Source organism: Cyprinus carpio, chromosome A7, assembly GCF_018340385.1.
Source record: "Cyprinus carpio isolate SPL01 chromosome A7, ASM1834038v1, whole genome shotgun sequence".
Taxonomy (NCBI): Eukaryota; Metazoa; Chordata; class Actinopteri; order Cypriniformes; family Cyprinidae; genus Cyprinus; species Cyprinus carpio.
The window spans coordinates 1,424,420-1,450,690 of NC_056578.1; the positions used below are offsets into that span (position 1 = coordinate 1,424,420).

At 38.1% G+C, this 26,271-nt stretch overlaps 1 protein-coding gene and 1 pseudogene across 3 annotated transcripts in view; both read right to left on the reverse strand.

Annotated features, from left to right (window-relative positions):
• LOC122145497 overlaps window positions 1–25,305 on the reverse strand; it is a 643,912-nt pseudogene extending 618,607 nt beyond the window's left edge.
• The window catches only part of LOC109095644 (GTPase IMAP family member 4-like), a 29,164-nt gene continuing 17,504 nt past the window's right edge, over window positions 14,612–26,271 (reverse strand). For all 3 annotated transcript variants that reach the window (XM_042759295.1, XM_042759294.1, XM_042759293.1), the window contains one exon: window positions 14,612–15,426. In XM_042759295.1, the coding sequence (XP_042615229.1) occupies window positions 15,206–15,426 (221 nt within the window). In that variant the 3' untranslated portion in view covers window positions 14,612–15,205. The remainder of the gene's footprint in view (window positions 15,427–26,271) is intronic.

Here is a 26,271-nt window from a genome sequence, read left to right on the forward strand (position 1 = left end):
TTTTTTTTTTTTTTTTTTTTTTTTTCAAAATGGCAGCTATGGGGCAAAGTGAGCCAAATGCTGTGGGGCAAATTGAGTCAGCATTTTAACTTACCCCATCATAAGGCACTGTAGTGAAATCTCTGAATTATAAACTGGCATTTTAATGTGATATTACTGGTTTTGTTTATCATATATACATATTTTGTAGTTTATTTGATAGAGAAAGTATACAAGTGCACCAAATCCTTCTCTGATAAGAATCAGAAAATGTTAAATTAAATACTGAAATTCAAACTTCATTTGGTTGGTTTTATGTTGTTAAAGTTAACTTCATGAAAAAATATATGACTGTTTGTAAAAGGAAATTCTTAAATTAGTTTATTATTATTATTATTATTATTGTTGTTGTTGTTGTTGTTGTTGTTGTTGTTGTTATTATTATTATTATTTATTTCACATGGGTTTGAATCAGATTTGGTAAGATGGTCATTTAACACCCAGATGGTGCATCTTACCCACTTACTTGACTCGGGTCAACTTACTCTTATGGATGATCACAAGGAAATACAATACCTTTTTAAAAATATACAGTTACAAAACCTAGTTTCAAACTGGGGTGCATTTATATGTTTTATCAAATATTTGTCAGACGCACACCGATTTATTGATGTTTGATGACGCGAATCCAGATTTCTGCAAGTTAGAGCTGTGCCTTTGGCAATGAATTGATAAAGTGCCCTTTTCACTTTTAAGTGTCTATAATTTATGCCTTAAATGAATCAAATAAACGGCCTTTTTCAATTAAGTTGTCATGAAAAAAAGTCAAACCGTGGCCATTTTCTGAAAAAGCTTAACATGAACAAACAAAAAAAATCTTTTTTTTAAAACATTCGCAAATCCTGTGACTTTTCTAGGATTATATTATGAGCTTAATGCAAACACCCATTCTGTAAGTCAAGGAATAAAGTTGGCTAATAGTCTTTATAATTAAAACATAAATTAAATCCTGTATTATAAAAATATCAATTCAAACTCTTTATCTGATATTCCCTGTGGAACAGTCCTGTCCTATCGCACTACTAGAAGACATACGCGCAAGCAAAATGAAATAGGAAAATAAATAACATTTACAACAAATGTAAGGATTAGAATGCAAAACTTGTCTTACATATCATAAAAAACTTATTTGTTCGTGATACATTGAAAATAGGTATAGAATATAATTAAAAAATGGTTGATGCGAAATGGTCATTTTCATTATAAAATGCATACAGACCTGGCAGGAAAGTGATGCAAAGTCCTGTCAGTGACACACTTTGTATGGTCAGGCAGATCAGATGAGAGGTGGAAAAGTCTTTAAACAGAATGCATGGAATTTGATCCTGTCAGCAAGCACTGTTTGTCCGCATTAATGCGGCAGCATGCACAACACAATTGCTGTATTTGAGACTATATTTGCATATGTGACACGATGGTACATTGGTAAATATGTATAAAACGTCAGACATCATGTTTATTCATGAAGGATGTTGTAATGGTACGCCGGTATGCATGCATGCAAACATCAGATGTTATATTATAACATGGCCAGAATATGCATTAGGGCGGTCAAAAAAAACCCCTGAATTTCGAATATTCGTCAAATTTAAAATAAAAATCTACATTTGAATGCAAAAACGTTGCATTCGAATTAAGGTGTGCATTAAGGAGGCAGCCTTATCAGTGGTGCACAAGATACGATGACGATGTAAGTGCCATTGCATTATAATGTTTTTGTTAGCATATCCAGTTGAAGACACTAGATGTGGCGCTGCTGCATTGTTAATTACAAATATTGCGGGAAAAGAGAATATCAATGCGAAGAAGATGTTGTTTACGTCAAAACTGAAACCAAGCTGTTCGACTGAAGCATATTTGGCGCCATTTTCTAAAGGGGACATCTTTCTATCACCGTTGCAACTCGCAAATAGTATACTACAAAGACCGACCCCCCCCCCCCGCATGTTTTTCGGAAGCCATTGTATAAAACTTAGGCCCCCCCAATTATACCAAAACATCTTTTAAAAACAACTATCTCCAGATTCTTTATGTTGGGTTTTTCTCCCCTGATCCCACTGCACAAGTAGTGTTTAACAATAGACAAAAATGTACACTCTGTGTGATTGGCTTCCGCCTCCTCCCTTGCATTAAAATATGCATGCAATACATGATGCGTTGTGTTTTTTATAGTTGTGTAAGCAACTTAATTATTATAATGGGTTTATACACATATATTTTAAATATTATGCACTTTTTTTTTTTCATTAGGGTCATGGTTTTCCTTATCCTTTGAAGAAACGTGCATTAGTAATATTTTGCTCAATGCGCCCTCTTGTGGCCTCAGGACAGAATCCAAAAGCTATAATTCGAATTTTGATAATATTTAAGTATAAAATTCGATTTTAGTTTTTCAGTCTTTTTGACAGCCCTAATGTGCATGTCTACACATGCAAAAGAGACGTATTTAAAATGGCCAAGTTATTGTGGTCAAATTCCACGTGTTCCATTTAAAGACTTTTGGCCCTGTCTGCCTTCCACAACACTTACAGGTAACAAACATGCACTTCAAGTCACATAAACAGCACAAAAATGTACAGTAGTTTAACACAGTGATGCAGACGCGATACTCCATCATAAGGCAGCAGTGGCACAATCAGAAAATGCACTAATCACATTAAAAATACAATCAATGCTGCACTCAAGTCCTCCTGGGGAGTTCGTAGTTATGATCTAGGAATCATAATTATGATGTCAGGTGAGTTCAAATCACTTGGCAAGAAATTGATGATGTTTTCTATGAAAAACAACTCTACCAATGTTTCCCACACATAAGGAAGATTCTTGCACAGGGAGATAAAATTTGAATACCACTTTATGTATTTTCTGACCCATGTAAATTACATAAATCAGATTTTTTCCCTTTTTTTGTGAGCGAGAGAGAGAGCCTTTTTTTTTTTCAACAAATTTATCATCAATACAGACACTGGAAATATTGCATCTGCCATGTCGGAAACTCTTTAAAAAAATGCTTCAAAAAATTAGCATTAACTAAAACTTAGACTATAAACTTGAGTGTGTTTAACTCATACGATCTTTCTGGGTTGAACACATTATTCACTGAAGTTTTTCTTTCTGCTCAAGAAACTTGGAATGAAAGCTTGAACTCAAAGCACAGTCTGAAAAATCTTTGGCTTTCAAAGATTTCATCAGAGATGCACCGATAGGATTTTTTGGGACCGATATCGATTTTTTTAATCAACACTTATTGGCCAATATTGATACCGATACTGATTCAGGTATAGAAATAAAGTAAACAAATGTAAAATAACACTCCACTGTATAAATTAAATACATATTAATGATACCGTTACTGATTCAGATATAGAAATAAAGTAAACAAATGTAAAATAACACTTCACTGTATAATTTTTTTCTAAATTTAAATATGTATGAGATCTCCTTTACTAAGGCAGGACTCTTATTTTGATGTGTTTTCTAGTCCATGGAGCTATATGGGTAATGAAAGCACACAATTCTTCAGATTTAAAGGTTGTCAGTTTATTATGTTTATTAAGGTGGTCTCGCACCTCGTCGCGCCTCATTTCGTCCTTCAGGAAGTAGAGTGGGAAGATGATAGATGCTGACAGGCAAAAAAGCGAGGCATAGCAGGCAAAAGCAATAGGGAAGTCGAACCAGGACACAGGGGCATGAAACTGGAGACCCATTAAACGCCCCAAACTCACACTATTGGTTCATCCGAGGTTTCCTATGCATATTAGGTGTTCGTGCTCTGCTTTTAACCCATCCAAAGTGCACACACACACCGTGAACACACACACACCGTGAACACACACCCGGAGCAGTGGGCAGCCATTTATGCTGCGGCGCCCGGGGAGCAGTTGGGGGTTCGGTGCCTTGCTCAAGGGCACCTCAGTCGTGGTATTGAGGGTGGAGAGAGCACTGTACATGTACTCCCCCACCTACAATTCCTGCCGGCCTGAGACTCGAACTCTCAACCCTTGGATTGCGAGTCCGAATCTCTAACCATTAGGCCACGACTTCCCCCAAGTCTCGAGACTTGGATTGTGAGTCCTTGGATTGCGAGTCCAAAGCCCAGCAGGAGGCTATTCCCAGAGTTTGGGATCCAAATCGAAAAAGCTCTACCTCCGGAGTGTGGACTTTGCTATCCGAGGAACTACCAAAAGTCCAGCTTTTTGGGACCTTAGGAGCGTGATGGAGTGAAGCGTGGTAGTAGACTAATTAGGTAGCAGGAGCTAAACCATTAAGGCCTTATAATTAAGTAATAATATTTTGTAAACTGATACAGAACTTAATAGGAGCCAGTGCAGAGACTGTAGAATTGGGGTAATATGGTCATTTTTTTTTCTCTGGCCTGGTAAGGCCTTCGAGCCACTGCATTTTGGACTACCTGCAGCTTGTTTATTGAAGATGCAGGACAACCACGTAGCAAGTGCATTACAAATAGTCCCGTCTAGAGGTCATGAAGCTATGAACTAGCTTTTCTGCATCAGAAACAGGTAACAGGTTTGTAGATTGACAACTTTTCTAAGATGGAAGAATGCTGTTTTTGTATTTGGGAAAGAAATCAGGGTTTTCAAAAGGACAAGTCTGCAGTCTAATATACCCACCCGATTTTTGACTGTAGAGGAAACGTAAACAGTACATTGTTTGTTGTGCAACTGTAAATCTACGATTGTCTGTGTGACGTTTTTTGATCCAATAAGGCAATTATCGGTAACACTACAAATACGTGTGCACCTAATAAGATTAATTCATGTTAAACTAATGGCACAGATGATACTGAATTAATGTATAACTCGATGATTACACCTAAGGGGCTATTTCGTTAAGGAATTGGACACATTATCACTAATAATGAGTCAGATCTGGTTTATATATTAGTTACCATACTTGAATTGTTATTACTTAATATATGTGATTATGGATGAATTCTTCGGCATAATAACGTTATGTCTTTATCACTAAATAGTGTTAATTAAATTGTAACGTTAACCCCCGTGAGGGCAAAGCCTTGTATTTCAACTTCGCAGGCAAAACCGGGTGTAAAGCAACTCTGCAATAAATACATGATAATTCATGCGATTATTTGTGCAAACATTCATGGTAAAAGTACTAAGTTTACTAAATGAGTACGTTAATGATGATGTGCTCTGCTCCACACACACTCCGGTATAAGAACCCACCAAAGATTTACTTCAACCCACACCATTTAAGCTCCAGACGTGTATAATGACGATCACTAGCGTTTATCCACGCCAGTTATTAAAACTCAGTTTATTAAACCAAGACTTGAAAACTCACTGTAAAAGTGGTGTACACTTGCTACCACTTTACACCCAATGGACAGTTCTTAGAAAACAATGTTTCCAGTAACACAGACATAAAACGAACCTTGTCAAGTTAAAGCATTGGACGCAAAAACCATAAAATTAAATACTCCCCCGTTACTATGGACTCATCCCCGTATCTTCAACCCCAAGAAAAAAAAAACCGAGTTGGTGGGGTCTTTTGTGCATATTGGGCGCAGTAGGTTGGAAAGTAGAGGTTCATGAGATACGTTGAGTTGCGATAGAGAAGTGAAAAAGAGGAGTCCCGAGCATCCCACCTGCTCACTGCGGTCTGCCTGTACCACTCTGCTATTTAATTTGGTTAAATAAAGGATTATCTTGATGTTCGAATGCCTCCTCATTGCTTCTTACAAAGGATATAAACAATTTGGCGAGAGGTAGTTTTTTTACTGAGGATGGCAGCTGTTTCTACTTTTTCCCACGCCATTTTTACCATGTCCCGGAGAACCAACTATCCGTTTGAACCACGTGGCTGCGGAGGTTTCCAGAACTATTTTGCTCGTTGTTGGTGCTTCTGGAGATGCCCGGGCCGGTCGAACGAAAACGGGCACTGCTTCTACATTGCTTGGGACTGAAGGCCAGAGGTTGTTCTATACCTTGCCGAATCAAGGTGATTCGATGGAGGATGCGAATCGCGACTTAAAAGCGCACTTTGCTCCTCGACGGAACATAGTGGCTGAACGTCCTGCTTTCCGGAAACGTATTCATGTTACCAGGGAAAAACCATACTTCAGTACGTATACTGCTCTAAGGGATCCTTAGCGGCTACTTGTGACTTTGGCAAGCTACTCTGGATGACATTGTTTGCATAGTGATCGCTGGTGGAGAACTGTGTCCAGTCATCGCATTCGTGAGAGATTGCTTTTGGAATCTGAGTTGACTCTGAAAAAGCCTTACTATTGCAACTCTCAAACAGCAGCTGCTGGTGACAAGCCAAATTAATATCGAGTAATCGCTCAGTTCCTGTGCAACGTGATAAATGCAAAGTAGTCCACCTGCAGCTGCACGCCACCGTCGGAGACCACCTTCAAAGCCAGCGTCTACAGTGCGTTCTTCAAAGCCATCATTTTACGGCGACCTGTTGTGTCATCGTCCCGATGAATGTTATCGGTGTGGGATCTGGTACCGGAAACACCTCGCGAATGACCGTAGTTGTCCTGCTGCATCGGCACAGTGTAATAACTGTCGAAACAAAATGGGACATTACATTTCACGAGTCTGTCAGGCTCGGGTACAAGCTCGCTCAGTGCGTGAAATTGAACTTTACCTGAGATTCAGATCCTTTATAATGCATGACTCGTTAACTGAAAGAATTCAGTGCACGGCTGTCATAGCGACCCGCAACTATGTGTCTGTGCCTAGTCGAGCTGACCGTGGATTCTGGATCATCGTTTTCGATTGTTTGCCGAAAATTGTGTATGATACACACTTCCGGAAAGACGCTTTTGCAGCGCTCCTTCTGTAAGATTGGTGACATATTCTCAGTGCTCCGATTCCTGTACTTGGATGCTTACCTGTGACTGTCTCTAAGGATGACATTACCTGCTCCACATCGTTCTTCGTGGTTTGAATCTGGCACAGCAGCTGATTGGAATGGATCTGATCAATGGGCTACATCTTCGTTTCGAAGGCATAAAAATTCAATTTGCCAGAGCGCACGTCAGCTTCCGGTCTTGCGATTGTCTGCTTCGATATCTTCACCTGCTTTGGGATGCGCAAAAGGTTTTGTGCACAAAGTAAAAATTTTGTCTGCTGTGACTCCTGTGCGCCCAGAAAACTCCGCCGCTTACCTTTTTCTGTTAGAGATACAAGTCAGTGAAGAAATTCATCGCCTTCTTGAGTTGGGCGTAATGATGAGAGAGGGATGCTTCGCCGTGGGTCTCCCCGATAGTAGTAATACAGAAAAAGTCGGGTGCTATTCGTATGTGCGTGGACCTGCGAGAGCCCCAACAAGGCTACTGTAGTTACAGATAGCTACCCTCTACCACACATCGAAGAAATGTTGTCTGTGTTAAGAGGCGCGACTGTACAATTTTCCACTATCGATTTGGAGAGCGCTTACTTTCAGTTACCGTTACATGACGGAGAGCCGCGATCTGACCGCCTTCATTACTCACAAAGGACTTTTCAGATTTTTGTCGGGTCCCGTTTGGCCTTGCCTTCAGCCCCCTCCGCTTTTCAGAAAATGTTGGCAACAGTTTAACGAGGACTTCCGAATGTGGCCAATTACCTGGATGATATTATTCTTTGGGGACGTACACAAAAGAACATGATCACACGCTCATCAAGCTGTCGTTCAGCGTTTACAGGATGCTGGGCTGAAGTTGAATCATTCAGAAGTGCCAGTTCAACAAAACCAAGTCTGCGCTTCCTGGGACATACAGTGAATGCGCAAGGAATTCAACCAGATGAGGATCACCTTTCCGCTATTCTTCAGGGGCACCTGCTCCGGAAGATGTGACCCAACTTCGGGTCGGTCATTGGCTACTGTCGTGGTACAACAAGTTATTCCTAATTTTGCCACGGTAGTTGAACCTCTGCGTGGCTTGTATCAGAAAGGGCTCAGATTTCGTCTGGTCTGAAGACGCACCAGCAATGCTTTAATGCTGTAAAAGAATTGCTCATCCATAGCCCTGCACTTTCATTATTCGATCCAAATTTGCCTACAGTGGTATCTACAGATGCCTCTACACTACGGTTGGGCGCGTTCTTACTCAAGTTCACGAGGATAAAACGGAACGCATTGTCGCTTTTGCATCGCGGACCTTGTCAGCGGGCTGAACGCAAGTACTGCGACCATTGAAAAGGAAGCTTGCTTGTGTCTGGGCCGTTGAAAAGTGCGCGAACGTACTTGTGGGCCGCAAATCATTCCTTCCTGCGCACGGACGCCCACCAAGCCCTAACTGTGCTTCTCTCATCCAAAGGAACTGATCGCGCTCGGGAATGGCATTGCCGCGCTGGGCAAGCGCGGTTACTGTGCTTCAATATGACATGATTTACAGCCTGGGGCCCTCTGAATAAGAAAAACAGATCGACTGTCTTTCTCGCCTTGCGTTGCCTGTTTCGGAAGAAGACTGTTTGGAAGCTGAACCCTGAGTTTGTAGTCGTTTCTGTCTCCTGCGATGTCAGCTTTGTCGCCAGCTGAGTTTGGTTTGCCGCTGCCTCCGCGTCATGCTCGGAACTGAATGCATTTACGCGCACAAATAGCTCGCGGTTGGCCTTCTTCTTCAAACTTCTGTGGATATTATTCTACGTCCCTACTGTTTCAACCTACATAACGAAACTGAGTGTGCAGCAAGATTATGTGTTCCAGGAGGGTCACGTCTTGTTGTACCGGTTGCGCTACGGCACCACATTGGTGAAGTAGCTCACGAAGGTCACCAGGGAATTGTGCGCACAAAACAGCGGCTCTTCGCGAACTGGTACTGGTGGCCTGGCATTGATTGTTTGGTTAAAGAGCACATCCAAACTGTCAAATGTGTCTGTCCTTCTGGATAAAACTGCTAACACCTTCGCTGCGCTCTCTAGCAAGCCAGTGCCTTTCCATCTGTACCGTGGGAAAAGGGTAGCTATTGATGTGGTGGGCCCATTCGAAACCGCTGAGTGAGACTGCCGGTTATGCGCTGACATTGATCGAAAGCATCACAGTAAATGGCCTGAAGTCGCTTTCACTGCTTCCACACTACTCAAAGTGTGATCACCGTCTTGTCATCTGTGTTTAGCAGATACGGAAATCCACATACGGTCGGTGTCTATAACGGGACTCCATTCACATCAGTAAGAGTTTTCCAAATTTCTGGAAAGAGAGAGACATTCAACACATACGTACTTCGGTGTACCACCCTGCTGCGATGGAGCTGTAGAACGTTTTTTCCATCGTGTGTTTGAAAAGCTGTATTCACGTCTGCTGTTCTGGAAGCGAAGCCGTGGAAATCTACAGTCAGGGAATTTCTCCAAGTGTATCGTGCGACTCCCCATTCTGCTACTGGAACTTTCCCCTGTTTGAGCGGCTTCATGGCAGAAAGCTGCGAACGCGTCTCCAATTATTCTCCCTTTTTGTCCTCTCCACCCACAAGTCGCAGATGCTGCCGGCGTCGTCTTCAGCGAGTTTCTTTGAAGCAAAAGAAAATGAACAGCAACTACACTGACTCCAACGCAAGCTCGCCACCCCTGATTTTGAAAGTGGGGGATGTGGTGCGTGGTGCGTTATTCCAACTCATGGTTCCGAAAGCACATCCAAAGTGTACCAACCTCGTCAAATGTGCGTAAATTGGGTGCGTGTCCTTATCTTTAATCTGACGAAACTGCATGCTTCTCACCTTCGTTCTGCTGCACCTGTTTTCGGAGGCAATTGAACACAGGGCTCTTAGTGGACTTGTCATTTTCAGCATCTGTCTTTCTTCGTCTCCTCCTCCGGCAATCCAAACTCCTGAAGCTCTTCAAAGGGTGTCTTCCACGGTTGAGACGACCTCCTCGTTGGCTGGAAGACTATGTCCACTTATCACCTTGCATTGCTTGATTATCACGGATGAGTAATTCATTACGTCAGTTTGTACGATTGATTTTAAATGAATGCTACGGCCCCCCCCCCCTAAAAAATCTTGTAAAGCTTAATTTTGTTCTTTGATCTGGTTAACAAGTATTGTTTACAGTAACAATTGAATGCTTAAGTAACTTGTGGCTTTGTGTTCTCTTTTTTGTTGTGTTGTTCGAAAATATAGGGGTAAGTAGGTTGCTTTAAGTGATGGGGGAATATGTTGTGTTATTTTGTGTATATTGTTAGGTAGTTTGATTTAGGGGTTGATGATATAAGAAAAATAAAACATTAGCAAATGTAAAATGTAAAAATGTTAAAGCGTTAAGCTTGCTCTTTTTATACTCAGTTGGCATTTTGTCAGCTTTAAAAGCAACAGCAGTAAATTGGTGAACATTCTCAATTACATGTTTTGCCAGCTCAAAGTTTTGATCGATTGTTCTCGTCATTGCATCATACATTGAATCAGCATCTTCTGCTGCTTCCCATCCAATGACAGCCACCGTTATTTCTATAACACTTTATGCAATACAGATTATGTTAGAGCAGCTTCACAGACATAAATAGGAAAATTATTTAAGGGAACTTAACTGTGGAGATAATTCAGATTCTGCTATAAAACAGATCTATAATGTTTAAAATGGCTTTTGTCTTAAGCTGCCAATAAATAAACAGTACAACAAAATTAAATCTTTGTTAATGATCTATAATGTGTTTATGGAATAAATCCCTTAGCAAAAATTTGTCAAGCAGTGATGTTTTAACAAACCTCCCATTATCCTTCTCTGCTGTTGATGTTGGCGTCTGTAATAAAAGTAATATTCAAAAAGCTTAGGTTCAAGGTTATTCAAAATCCTGGATACATATTCATGGATATTTGTATATTTATGCTTGTCTATTAAATTTAGCAGTGAAGATTAGTAAAAGGTGGCAATTTACTGCCCTGAATATAGATACCTTTCAGTTTTGACTAGAAAATACATTTTTTAAAAATGGAGAAAAAAATAAAAATATAAAAGTTAGCATGGCAGATTAGCGGGGCATGTTGTCACACTGAGGTAAGTTACAATGAAATAGCTTATTAGGAAAAATGTAACAGCAAATAATTAGGAATGACAAAATTAATAATATTTTTGTTCTCGATGATAAGTGCTTACTGTTTATGTTACAGAGGAGGTTCCTGTACCGCCTCCCTTGCACCACCCGAGGGAGTCATCGCCCGAATATTAGTTTTACTATGAACTCCATTTCCCACAAGGCCTCATACCTGGGACTAATTACACTTACACCTGCACCTCATTTCCCACACTCATATAAGCTGCTCACACACACACACTCATTGCGAAGTCTTGATTTGCCTCGGCTGTCAGTTCTGAGTGTTATTACCCGTGTTTTGTTTTCTTCTCTTGACCCTGGACTGTTTCACGTTATTGATCGTTCTCTGCCTGCCTCGATTTTCTGCCTGATTTCCCGACTCTGTCTCTGCCTCGCCCCATTGCTCAGTTTGCTGTCGTTTGACCCCGTCTGTTTGACTATCCCAATAAAGAGCTGCAAATGGATCAAACTCCGTCTGGTTCTGCGCAACAGTTTATGTCCTTCAACTGACACATCCTTTTGATATTTTGAGTATAAATTAATACACAACATATGTAAGAATGTTAGGACCTGCAGTCATACAGTTCAGTTTTCAGCTTTACAATTGGAGAACATTGCCCAAAATAAATAAATACATAAATAAAGCCATGTAGGCTTTAGAAAAAAAAAACATGAAAATTACATAAATATGTACAAATATAAAAAAAAAATATGACCAATTATAATATCTTAGTTATAGATCATAAACATGGCCACACTACTTACATCCACTTGTGAACTCTGTATGTTGACACTCTTTGACTTTTGGCTCAGTTGAAATGCCAAGCAAGAGACAGAATGAAGACTGTGAAGACAGCAAGGGGAGTTTCACATTCATCAACACTTTGAGCTACAGTATGCATATATACTGTATTCAATGAATACTATGCATACTGTACACCTTTACTGAGCATTTTCATTTTCATGTTCAACAAATATGTTGTTAAAGCTGCGTAGACTTGCCATCATCAATCCAGAATCCAAAGCATTTGTAAGTATTTAATAATTTATCATTTATTTTGTTGCACCAATATCAAGTGGACAGTTTGTTGATGTCTGATCTACAGTAGCTTTCATTTTCATCTTATATAAGCCTATTGGAAAAGATGTTTCAGTGTCAAGTTAATAATCTTCTAATCAATAAACACACCAAAAGAAACTGAGCATGTATGGAAACAGCTCATCATATAATAAACTGACCGCCTGTCCACTAATCTACAACATGCTGGACATTAATTATATTCATTTTGTCTGCTATTTGGGCACTACTTAATCTCTGCTATCTGCCAATGGTGTCTCTAAAAGTCTGATGATATGATCATATATTGGCATGCGAGGCAGATGTGATCCAGCTTCCTCCTGCTGTAACAACAGAATAAAACAATTGTAGCATGTATAAAAGCCAGCAAATTTAATTTATTTTATTATTGGATATTTCCATAAGGTTTCCCCTGTTGATGGTTTCATATCAAACGTGGTCTTAAAGAGGGGTATTGTGACAATGTCCAGTTCAACTATTAACCATTAACAGTTTGTTAATAGTTGAACTATAGATTTTTGAAAATAGATTGTGGTTCTTGATTCTGATATACAGCACAAATAGCCAAAACCTTGTCAGGGCAAGGGCACGAAGCAGAAGACAAAGTGAAGAGAAAAAAAAATAGAAGTTTATTAATTTTTTTCTTAGTAACACTTTGTCTGATCATCATAAATTTCAAAAAGTGTTACCAAAGATCATTCTGTGACACTGAACTCCTTGAAATGAAACAGTCACTTACTATGCAGCACAAAACATATGATTATACAGTAATATAAAACATAAAGTAATAAGTAAAAAAACAAAGGCTGAAATGTAATAACGGACTATCACATGTGATGTTTTGAGCAAGCAAGCTCTTCATCAGACAGTTAAAACTTGTCATTAACAAGCCTTTACCAGGTGATTAATCACATACATACATACATTTACACTTTGGTTTGACAGTTATGTGCATGTGCAAGTACTGAGGGTTATATTGTGTATTAAAAATGCAGTATTGATGGTGAAAATTTATATGTAAAAACAACATGAATGAAGCACAATTCCGCCAAATTTATATAGTATTTTGAAAATATTTGCCAAATAAAAGATTTGCCAAAAAAACAATTACTTCTGTCAGTCTGTAAGGTTAGTGGCATGCAGTCACAAAAATTTTATAATTTATTTTCATATTTTGAACTGAACTTCTAAAGCCCTAAAAGAGGTGCTTCCAGAAGTCATAGATCCTCTTCTGACTATTATTAATTCCTCATTGTTATTAGGATATGTCCCCAAAACCTTCAAACTGGCTGTTATTAAGCCTCTCATCAAAAAAACCATAACTTGACCCCAAAGAACTGGTTAATTACAGACCGATTTCGAATCTCCCTTTTCTGTCCAAGATACTAGAAAAGGTAGTATCCTCACAATTATATTCCTTCTTAGAGAGAAAAATGGCATCTGTGAGGATTTCCAGTCAGGATTTAGACCGTATCATAGTACTGAGACTGCTCTCCTTAGAGTTACAAATGACCTGCTCTTATCATCTGATCGTGGTTGTATCTCTCTATTAGTGCTATTGGATCTTAGTGCTGCGTTTGACACTATTGACCACAACATTCTTTTGCATAGACTAGAACACTTTGTTGGCATTAATGGAAGTGCATTAGCATGGTTTAAATCATATTTATATGACCGCCATCAATTTCGTAGCAGTGAATGAAGAGGTATCATATCGATCACAAGTGCAGTATGGAGTACCTCAAGGCTCAGTACTAGGATCGTTACTCTTCACGCAGTCACCCGGATCCAGTACGTATCCAGCCCAGATGGGTGGATCAGCACCTAGAAAGGACCTCTACAGCCCTGAAAGACAGCGGAGACCAGGACTAGAGCCCCAGAGACAGATCTCCTGTAAAGACCTTGTCTCAGACGACCACCGGGACAAGACCACAGGAAACAGATGATTCTTCTGAACAATCTGACTTTGCTGCAGCCTGGAATTGAACTGCTGGTTTCGTCTGGCCAGAGGAGAACTGGCCCCCCAACTGAGCCTGGTTTCTCCCAAGGTTTTTTTCTCCATTCTGTCACTGATGGAGTTTTGGTTCCTTGCCGCTGTCGCCTCTGGCTTGCTTACTTGGGGACACTTCATTTACAGCGATATCGCTGACTTGATTGCAAATTATTGCACAGATACTATTTAAACTGAACTGAGCTGCATGATGACATCACTGAATTCAATGATGAACTGCTTTTAACTGTCATTTTGCATTATTGACACACTGTTTTCCTAATTAATGTTGTTCAGTTGCTTTGACGCAATTTTTTTTTTTGTTTAAAGCGCTATATAAATAAAGGTGGCTTGACTTGACTTGACCACTTTTTTTGTGATTACGATGTGCAGCATTTAATACATGTGGTACGAGATGTAATAAAAAAATAGCATACTTTTAAAGCGTACTATTTTAAAAAATTTAAAAAATTCACAGACTTTTCAATAATCACTCTGTCACACATAGATTAACAGTTTATTATTTTCTGTATTGCTGCCATTTGTCTCAGTTAATTTGAGGAAGGAAAGACGAAGATCCAGGTAAAACTTGCACTGTTTTTAAAAGGAACCCATCTATGTGTTACTGTCGCTATATGAAAACAGAAATTACTTCCTGTTCCTCTTTTGAAAGTCTTTCAACCCAAAACTCGGACAATTCAAAATGTTCCTAAAGAAATTATCAAATTACAAACCATTCTTAGCCTGGAAATCTTCCAACCATGCCAAATAATGCTGTAGAAAGCCTGTAGTGACGTCGCTATGCAGGATTGGTCATTTGTCAAATCAACTTAAATAAATTTGCTGTTTAAAATATGCACATAATATATAGCACTCAATCTTTTATTTGTTAAAAATACTAATACAAAAAAAAAAAAATACTAATTTTGATTTATCAGAATTTGTGTGTAAGTGAAAAACACTAAATAAGCCTTAATTGGTACAAATTAATATATAATTTTTTTCTTATTTCACTTTACTTGTTTTTTTTTTTTTTTTAAGGCAAACGTTTGCATGCTTTAAATATGGTTTACTAATTTACAGGAAAATATGTATTTTCAACATGTATTTATGTTTTTTTTATTTAAAGCAAAAGCAACTAATTCTTGTATTTTCTCAACTGCAGTTGTTGCATTCTCATAGTTAGCCTTTCCTGCCTTGTTCATGGCATCACACACTGAATCAGCTTCTTCTGCTGCTTTCCATCCAGTGATTCCTCCTTCAACAGCTCCTACAACAGCTGCGACTCCAAGAACACCTGCAGAGATCGAAACTGCACCTGCACCCGCTGCTGCTTTGGCACCTCCAGCCACTGCTCCTGCTTCCGCAGCACCTCCTGCGACTGCAGCTTCAACTGCGACTGCTGCTCCTCCTGCGCCTGCTGCTGCTCCTCCTGCGACTGCAGCTTCAACTGCGACTGCTGCTGCTGCTCCTCCTGCGACTGCTGCTCCTCCTGCACCTGCTGCTCCTCCTGCGACTGCTGCTCCTCCTGCGCCTGCTGCTGCTGCTCCTCCTGCGACTGCTGCTCCTCCTGCACCTGCTGCTGCTCCTCCTGCGACTGCAGCTTCAACTGCGACTGCTGCTCCTCCTGCGACTGCTGCTCCTCCTGCGACTGCAGCTTCAACTGCGACTGCTAGCCTGAGCACGCTGCTCCCTCTGTAGGGCACTGCTGCTCCTCCTGCGACTGCAGCTTCAACTGCGACTGCTGCTCCTCCTGCGCCTGCTGCTGCTCCTCCTTTGACTGCTGTTGCTCCTGCGACTGCCACTGCTCCTGTACCCAAAACTGCAGCTGCTACCTTGTCTCTTAACAATTCTTTCAAAGGGCAAATTGCTTGTAATACAGCCACAACTGAAGCTAATGCAACACCTGCACCCAGAAGTGCACCAATCAGCACCCCTGTTAATGCTCCTGTAATTTGCTTCATAAGTTTTTCATGAACAATTTTCTTTGCTCTTTCTCGTTGCTCTTCTGGAGGTACATTCTTATTCTTTTTCATTTCCTCTTGAATCTCTTTCTCCAACATCTGAAGAAGCTCATTGCTGTAGCAGCCATTCTCTTCCACCATCTTGTCAATGGTCTCCAGCAGATTTTTCACCTGAACCTTGTTGCTCTTGTCTCCTGCGTTACAGTTGTTCCAGTGTTTGTTGTCAATGACATGATAGCGACCTCCACATTTATCAGCCAGCTGCTGAAGCTGTGAACTGGCCTTCACAAACTCTACAATGGTTTGGTTTTCTAGTTGATCACCAAAAGTGAATAAGATCACTGAGTGTTTCATGACGTGGTCCTCTTTGAAAGTGTTCAGGATTTTCTGTACCACCTCATTTTCATGTTTGGTGTATCTTCCGACCTTTAGGACCATGACAAAAGCATCGATGCCTGGAGCGCATTCAATCAGAGCTTTGAGGATCTCAGATTTTATCTCCTCGTCATCACGATTTGTGTCAAAAACTCCAGGTGCATCGATCACTGTGATCTTTCTTCCATCGAGCGTCCCGTCTGCACTTTCACATTTATCTGTTACAGAATTAGCTGAAGCTTTAGTGGTGAACACTTTTTTTCCAAGAATTGTATTCCCAGCGCTGCTTTTGCCATCTCCTGTTTTCCCAAGAAGCACAATCTTTCTCTCTGACAAAAAGAAAAAAAGAAAAGAAAAAGAAAAACAGGAAAAGTATAAACTATAATGCTACTCTTTATCAATGATTGTTCATTTCAGTGACATTGTGAAATAATGTGATAACTTACGTTCCATTATCCTTGTCTGTTGATAACGTCAGTCTCTGTAAAGTCAATAATACGCTGGTTAATCATGACTCTTCATATGGGATATTAGTCATTTATGATGTTTCTCTTACCACCGATTTATTTGCTTCTATGTCTTCAACTGTTTTAGTGGCATATAAAGTCTTTATTGGCATACAGAGTCTGATGCTTATTAGTTTATTTTGCATACAACTAATTTAAATGATCAGAGCTCAGGGTTCTGTTCTGAAGAAAACACAGAGTAAATGTGTGACCTGTTGTTTCTGTGCTTTGTGATCAGAGTTTCATCCAGACGTAATCACTGAATAGTTCAGACACAGATCTCCATCAACAAAGAGCAAGAAGTTAGCAGGTTGTTGTGATTTATGTCAGTGAGAAGTTCATTGAACACAGAAAAATAAAGTAAACAATGTGTATCTTTACTTTTTTCCCCCTTCAATATATTGTTTTAAACTACATACAGGTCCTTCTCAAAAAATTAGCATATTGTGAAAAAGTTCATTATTTTCCATAATGTAATGATAAAAATTAAACTTTCATATATTTTAGATTCATTGCACACCAACTGAAATATTTCAGGTCTTTTATTGTTTTAATACTGATGATTTTGGCATACAGCTCATGAAAACCCAAAATTCCAAAAAATCTCAAAAAATTAGCATATTTCATCCGACCAATAAAAGAAAAGTGTTTTTAATACAAAAAAAGTCAACCTTCAAATAATTATGTTCAGTTATGCACTCAATACTTGGTCGGGAATCCTTTTGCAGAAATGACTGCTTCAATGCGGCGTGGCATGGAGGCAATCAGCCTGTGGCACTGCTGAGGTGTTATGGAGGCCCAGGATGCTTCGATAGCGGCCTTAAGCTCATCCAGAGTGTTGGGTCTTGCGTCTCTCAACTTTCTCTTCACAATATCCCACAGATTCTCTATGGGGTTCAGGTCAGGAGAGTTGGCAGGCCAATTGAGCACAGTAATACCATGGTCAGTAAACCATTTACCAGTGGTTTTGGCAATGTGAGCAGGTGCCAGGTCGTGCTGAAAAACGAAATCTTCATCTCCATAAAGCTTTTCAGCAGATGGAAGCATGAAGTGCTCCAAAATCTCCTGATAGCTAGCTGCATTGACCCTGCCCTTGATAAAACACAGTGGACCAACACCAGCAGCTGACATGGCACCCCAGACCATCACTGACTGTGGGTACTTGACACTGGACTTCAGGCATTTTGGCATTTCCTTCTCCCCAGTCTTCCTCCAGACTCTGGCACCTTGATTTCCGAATGACATGCAAAATTTGCTTTCATCCGAAAAAAGTACTTTGGACCACTGAGCAACAGTCCAGTGCTGCTTCTCTGTAGCCCAGGTCAGGCGCTTCTGCCGCTGTTTCTGGTTCAAAAGCACACGCCTGTGCACGGTGGCTCTGGATGTTTCTACTCCAGACTCAGTCCACTGCTTCCGCAGGGTCCCCCCAAGGTCTGGAATCGGTCCTTCTCCACAATCTTCCTCAGGGTCCGGTCACCTCTTCTCGTTGTGCAGCGTTTTTTGCCACACTTTTTCCTTCCCACAGACTTCCCACTGAAGTGCCTTGATACGGCACTCTGGGAACAGCCTATAAGTTCAGAAATTTCTTTCTGTGTCTTACCCTCTCGCTTGAGGGTGTCAATGATGGCCTTCTGGACAGCAGTCAGGTCGGCAGTCTTACCCATGATTGCGGTTTTGAGTAATGAACCAGGCTGGGAGTTTTTAAAAAAGCCTCAGGAATCTTTTGCAGGTGTTTAGAGTTAATTAGTTGATTCAGATGATTAGGTTAATAACTCGTTTAGAGAACCTTTTCATGATATGCTAATTTTTTGAGATAGGAATTTGGGGTTTTCATGAGCTGTATGCCAAAATCATCAGTTTTAAAACAATAAAAGACCTGAAATATTTCAGTTGGTGTGCAATGAATCTAAAATATATGAAAGTTTAATTTTTATCATTACATTATGGTAAATAATGAACTTTTTCACAATATGCTATTTTTTTGAGAAGGACCTGTATACAGGACCATTGATCTGAGACTAAGGTCAATGGGATATTTTTCAGCTTTAACTAAAGTGTATATTGCAACACAATATTCCTGATGAATCCACGGATGTCTGGTCACTAGAACAGACCTCAGTAACACTTCACTTTTACTTTACTTTTACTTTTATTTCTATTTGTTCCTCCAAAAGAATCAAGACAGATAGTGGAAAGGTCACTAGATGGTCACATCAAGATCTAGCTGTTTGTGTGTGTGTTTGATTTTATTCTTCACATGGCCTATAAGCAAGTAACTTTCAGAAGTGAGTTAACCCCTCACACACTGAGAGCATTTTCAATTTCACACCTAAGGGCTAAACACTAATAATAATAATACTACGTTTATAGAATATCTTTAGATTAGAATCACAATAGTAAACACTCACTACTAACAAAACAGGTAAAGTGATGCCATGAAATAATTGTTATATATATATATATATATATATATATATATATATATATATATATATATATATATATACATATATATATATATATATATAGATATATATATATATATGTGTGTGTGTGTGTGTGGACTGGGTTTGGACTTGATCACAGTCTTATCAGCTGTATCTGTGCAAAAGTTTGTGTTGATGGCACAAAGCAATGAAAGGTTATGCCATCTTTTCATATGTAGGGGGAGAGTGGGGACAATTTCTTCAATCAGGAAAGAGCTACAGTGATGACTCATCCTACACTGTTAGCCCCTCCTCCTTCCTGGAAGAAATCAGTCACATGTGACCATTCCTTCTACAAAAAATAATTTTCATGACATACTGTCTAAGTTGTTTGCATGAAGCACTGTAAAAACATATAATTTTAATCTGTGTTTTCTTAGCTTCTAATAGGCATAGCATGTGTCAAAGATACTGTGTCAAGCTAATATACCAAGTTTTATCACGGCTGTCAGTGGACAGTTCAACCGTCCCGACATGCTGTCCCTTACCACAACACTGATGTAAAAGCTTGCCACAACATTACAAAATTGTATTTTTATGGATTGGTAATGAATCCCTTTCAACAGTCAGGTATCTCACCTTTTTTAAGTAAATAGGTTAAAAATCATGTTTGAGTCTATGGTGGACTAATTTCCTTCACTCTCACCCTCTCTTTGTCTTACACACACACAAGTCAGTTACATAAATGGTAGATTTGTCTAATTTGAATTTTTAAAAGTAAAACTGATTACCTGTTGATTGGCTAGTTAGTCAAACTAGTTCTTAAGACATGTTTATGCACCTGGCCCCAGTTCAGTAAACTTTCACAGAAGTTAACAGAAGTAGGATATTATTACATTTCAGTGTCTTGATTTTGATTAAATTAATATTTTGTAGTTCAGATGTATTGTACTAATTAAGCAAAACATGGTTGTTACTTGTTACTTTAAAATGTATTTTTTTTGTTTTCATTTACTATTCTTTGTGTTTATACAGCCAATTTCACTTATTAAAGACCCTGTCTGTGCACAAATAAAATAAAATAAATCTCCAAATGATATTTAAGAAATTATTTTAATTACATTTTAATGAACGTTGCAACCGTCCCCTCTTGCATTCCAAGTAGTTTTGAGATATTGAGCTGCAACGTTTTTGCATTCCATTTGACTGTGTAGATAGAACCTTTTCGTTTTTTAAAATAAAATAAAAAGTCCCAAAATGTACAAAAGACAAAAAAAAAAAAAAAAAAAAAAATCCCATAAAGTAAATAGGTTGTCACAGAATGAGAATATGTATAGAATAACTCAATTTTGACAAAAATGTCAGATAGAACCTTATAATTTTTCTGCCAAACTGTTTACCAATCACGTTTCGCAATCGGCAAAGCAAATTGTGGTACATGCCACTGCCAGCACGCGATGGGTAGCTCGCAAAGCACAATGTTCCTCCGTGTTTTCTCAGCACGATAGCATAGAAAGTACGAAGTTTGAGAAGTAGAAGGCGGGGCAACAGTTAAAACATTTCAAAGTTAAAGTTCATAGACAAGTTTCGGTCAAATATTTATGGTTTATGCCTACAACAAAACCCAGTGTTAAAGTAGAGCACAAACAATTATGTCTGGAACATTAGAATACTGTAGAGGCTATATGCGGTCACTTCCGCGAATTCATTGCGGGGCTAAAGAACAGGATTTTTTCAAGAGGGTCTGGCTGCAGACTTGCACTTGCACTCTCAGACACTTGCACTTCCGCTAGTGACATCACTTGCAGTCTTTATTTTATATTTTGTTCTATTTAATTATTATTTTTTGTTTGAATCTCTCAACATTTTACAACAGCAGCCAGGTGTTGAAGACAAGAAAAAATAAACTAAATTATGAAGTCACTTGCAATCGCCACTTGCACTCTCAGCTACCTGCGACGTCACTTGCAGTCGACACAAATCATGCGTGTTGCCAATGGAGACAAGATGCTGTGGTGATTAAACGATTAAAACTAATTTAGTACTATAATGTACAGCGTCCTGCAAGAAAAAGACAAGACCCGCAAATCTGTGGCCACAGAACAGCAGAATATGAATGCAGTGCGCAAAGTCTCTTATTAAGCGTTTTCCTCCCGTAGAAAAAATAAACACTCAATATGGCTTAATGTATTAAGATGCTATTAAAATATCAAATTCAATATAGTTTATTAATATAATGAATAATTTATAAAACATGGCAAAACATGCGCAAAACATGGCATAATGTGGCATAATAATAGACTAAGATGATAAAGACCAAACTCAATATGCTCCTCTTCATTATTCTAAAAGTGAAAAAAAAAATAATAATAATAATTAAAATATGCATAACTAATAGGTATGTACAGGCAAGCAGGTGAGCCCAGAATAAATGCAACACGCAAAGTTTCGCGTTAAGCGTTTTTCCATATAGAATAACTGTCTACAGCTCTTTTATATCATTGTCTTTGTCCGTTAAGATACATTACGTGTTTTATTTATAATGATTTTCTATGGCAGGAAAATGTTTAACGTTAATGCATAACGCATTGATGCTTTTAATATCACATATTTGTTGGTCTGTATATACTTTAAGTCAACAGAAAGACATATAGGCTCCTGAATTGTCTTTATAGTCCATTATTATGCCACATTAAGTGTTTTGCTGTATTGAAGGACAAGTGAAAGTTTGCGCATTGTGTTTATGCCCATCTGCTTGCCTTGTAGTAAATTAAATAATAACTATATATTGGCAACACGCATGATTTGTGTAGACTGCAAGTGACGCGCAGGTAGCTGAGAGTGCAAGTTGCGATTGCAAGTGACTTCATAATTTAGTTTCTTTTTTCTTGTCTTCAACACCTGGCTACTGTTGTAAAATGTTGAGAGATTCAAACAAAAAGTAATCAACAAATAACAAAATAAAAAATAAAAAAAGACTGTTAGTTGTCACTAGCGGAAGCGCAAGTGTCTGAGAGTGCAAGTCTGAGAATGCAAGTCTGACAGTTGTCGATTTTTTAGGGATCATGCACCTGCATAGTGATATTTTTTTTTTTTTTTTGAAAAACAAGCAGTTAGAAAACGAACGAAGAGTGCCAGTGACAGAGGGCCAAGTGTCTGTAATTTTTTTTAATAAAAAAAATGAATTAGATCAAATATGGATAAAATAGCGAGTGCTAGAGTTCGATGGTCAAATAAAGATGGAAGAGATGTGTTTTTAGCTTGTTTCTTGAAGATGCATGTGCATTTGCATGTTAAAATATATTTTAACAGTGTAATTCAAAAGGCAATGGTTGACATACTATAATAATGTTTGTAATTGTATTTTACCTGACAATTACTGTATCAGTTAATTATATAACACACTTTCATTATACTGAATTTATAGAATAGAACACCTTTATTTCACAGCTGTACTTTGAAATTTAAGAAGTAGCAATACACACTTACAAACAGTTCTAGTGCTTAGTAACAAATATTCACAGAACTATGAATTTATTTACATTATTTTTACAGTTGCTTGCAATCTGTAGTTAATTAATTTAATCCTTGTGTTAGTCTAATCCTTAGCATCAGCTAATCCACTGCTTTGTGCTGTTCTTCAGTTATCAGTTACTGATGCAGTATCAGGGTTGAAGTTAAAATACGCTCAGGAGGACTACTGTAAATCCATGGCTTTATCAAATCTCGTCTGAATTGGCTGGAGGAGGGTGAGCTGCTTACTTCTTTAGGTTGGAAAGGTAGCAAGTTAAAAATTCTATTCAGCAACTATGTATTGATAGGAAAATAACTAATGACTTTAAGATAATTGGAGATTTTTGTGCTAAGTTCTTTAATGATTTATATTCTTTCAAATTCTGCCAGCAGAATTTTTTTTTTATTCTTAATTCTCACATAAAATAAATGAATAGCCTAAAGAAGACTGTTGTCTTTGTGATGAATAAGCATAAAATAAGGGTTTAATCCCAATCGTTTTTTTAATTTAATATTTAAATCTGAAAAATGAAATATCCGTTTATCTCATGAATTTTCTTCATACCTGCACTCACTAACTAGAAATAAACCAGAGATGAATCTATCAGTGTCAGAAATTAACTTCCCTATTAGGGGCAACAGATTTTTATTAACCATTTAAACAGAATGTCATATTAGGCATAAATATGTATGTCATCCTTAATGTTAAATTATTAAATGTAATTGTTAAATTAGAATACATGTATTATGACAATAGGCAGTTAATCAGTATTTATTAAGCCTTCAGAGATAGAAGCTGTGTCTGAAGTGGTTTTAGATGTAGGCCTGTTTACAGTTTAATGCTGATCAGAGGGCTGTACATGCATTTACTATAATCAAATGAGATTAATGTTTTATACAACATTTTTAACACAGAAATATGTAATGACAAAATGAAATGATGGGCCTACTTTATGATACCTATGAACGTAATATCGCCACTAGGTGGCGGTCACTGTGTTAATAAGACTTTTATTCAATCTATTCGTTCAAGATGCTGATTCATTCAGGGATAAATTCAAGTGTCTGTCTTTAATAACTGGTCACTGAATTGTGTATAATAATGGGCCTTTCAAAGACTAATTCATATCAGGATTCAGGAATGATATACCACTTGATGCGCTTAATGTGACTTTGGTTTGATGACGTCAAGAAAATACCCCCCCCCCCCATTCACTTCTGAAAACTACTGCTTACCCATCATGCCACACAATGTAACTATAAAAATAATGTAAATATGTAACTTCACATAATTCTGTACATTTGTTTACATGTGTGCATTTAAATTATAGTAAAAAACAGGACCCTCTACTTGCTCTCTGTTCGTTTTCTATCTAGGCTATTTGTTTTTCATAAACACTTACTTTCTATATTTTATATATTTATATTCTAACTACTTGTTTTCTTTGCGTGTGTGTATGTGTGTATACAGTAGTCAACATTTGAAGCGGATCAAATCCTTTAGCTAATCAACATTGTGAAAAACCTAAATTCAAAATGCGATATTGTCTTAGAGGACTACTTTGCTTAACTTTTTTCTAAACTACATATATAATTATATATATATATATATATATATATATATATATATTATATATATATATATATTTTTATATATATATATATATATATATATATATATATATATATATATGTATATATATATATAACTATATTGGGCTAACTTTTTTCAGCCACTACATATATATATTTTTATTTAAATTTTGCTAATTTAAATTTGTTATTTTTTTTCAATTGCCCTTTCCCTAAAAAATCTTTTCTTTAGCCCGCAATGCATATAGCCTCTACAGTATTCTAATGTTCCAGATATAATTGTTTGCACTCTACCCAGACAGCAACATATGGCCCAGATCCAGCCCACATCTGGCCTGCGTGAAATCCATGCGGGCCAGATGTGGGCTGGATGTGGGCTGACACTTGTTGCTGTCTGGGTACTTTAACACTGGGTTCTGTTATAGGTCTAAACCATAAATATTTGACTGAAACTTGTCTATGAACTTTAACTTTTAAATGTTTTAACTGTTGCCCGCCTTCTACTTCTCAAACCTCGTACTTTCTATGCTATCGTGCTGAGAAAACACGGAGGAACATTGTGCTTTGCGAGCTACCCATCGCGTGCTGGCAGTGGCGTGTACCACAATTTGCTTTGCCGATTGCGAAACGTGATTGGTAAACGGTTTGCCAGAATATACCCTGCCCTTACCTGTAGTGACGCTGAGGATCAATGCATGTATCAGCTACGCAGCACAACTCCTAAGAAAAAAGCTCCGTGAAGGGGTTTAGTTTCCTATAAGTCACGTGACAAACAAACCCGCCTTTCCCGTTCAGTCTCTAGCAAATGTTGCTCTGCGTGTCCGAAATTTGTAATCTGTTTGTTTGAACTGTAAGGAATACAGTGTAGCCCACTGGTGTAGTGGTGTCTGGAGAGGTGGGTATACTCTTAATTTACGCCCCCAATTGTTTTTAAACGGCCAGGCAAAGGATGACCTGTGTCATAAACAGTGAAATGTAAAACAAGACTTGCATATTTAGTTCACGCCACAGAAGAGGTGCAGATTTTTGCTATAAATAATTCAAATAAATAAATAAATATATAAATAGACTGCAGCAACTTGTCAGAACCTCTAGTAAATCGCATGCCATTTTGTTTAGTTGTCTGTTAAGAATTGTGGGAGAATTGTGATCTCTATTTGAAACTAGTGGGAGAATTGTGATCTCTATTTGAAACAAACAACATATATATATATATATATATATATATATATATATATATATATATATATATATTTTTTTTTTTTTTTTTTTTTTTTTTTTTCATCATATGTTTGCTGAAAGTGACAAAAGGCTGTAACGGTTGTACATCAAGCCCTTGGAGAATTTTCGAATAAGAGCATGTAGACATTTTGTATTAATTTGACCACATCATTCCAGAAAACCCAAAACAGCCATTCACTTTTGAAAAAAGAATGTATAATTTGATCTATTTAAAATTTCAATGTTTAAATAATATATTTGGTTAGTCCAAACAGCTTTTTCGTATCTCTATTATTTCTGAAACTGTCCATTATTTGAGGAAGAGAACTGAATTTTGTTTTTAGTATTAAAAGTATGTATACATTAGAATTTTCTCCACATCACTGCAGCTATAATCAAGCTCTGTCTGTGTGTGTGTGTGTGTGTGTGTGTGTGTGTGTGTGTGTTTAGTTAAATAGGCTACACATGATCTGATTCCTGCAAAACACGTGAAACAATGAATGCAAAACTAAACACAATACCAAACTGCACATGTAGGCTACACCCATGATCTGATTCCTGCAAA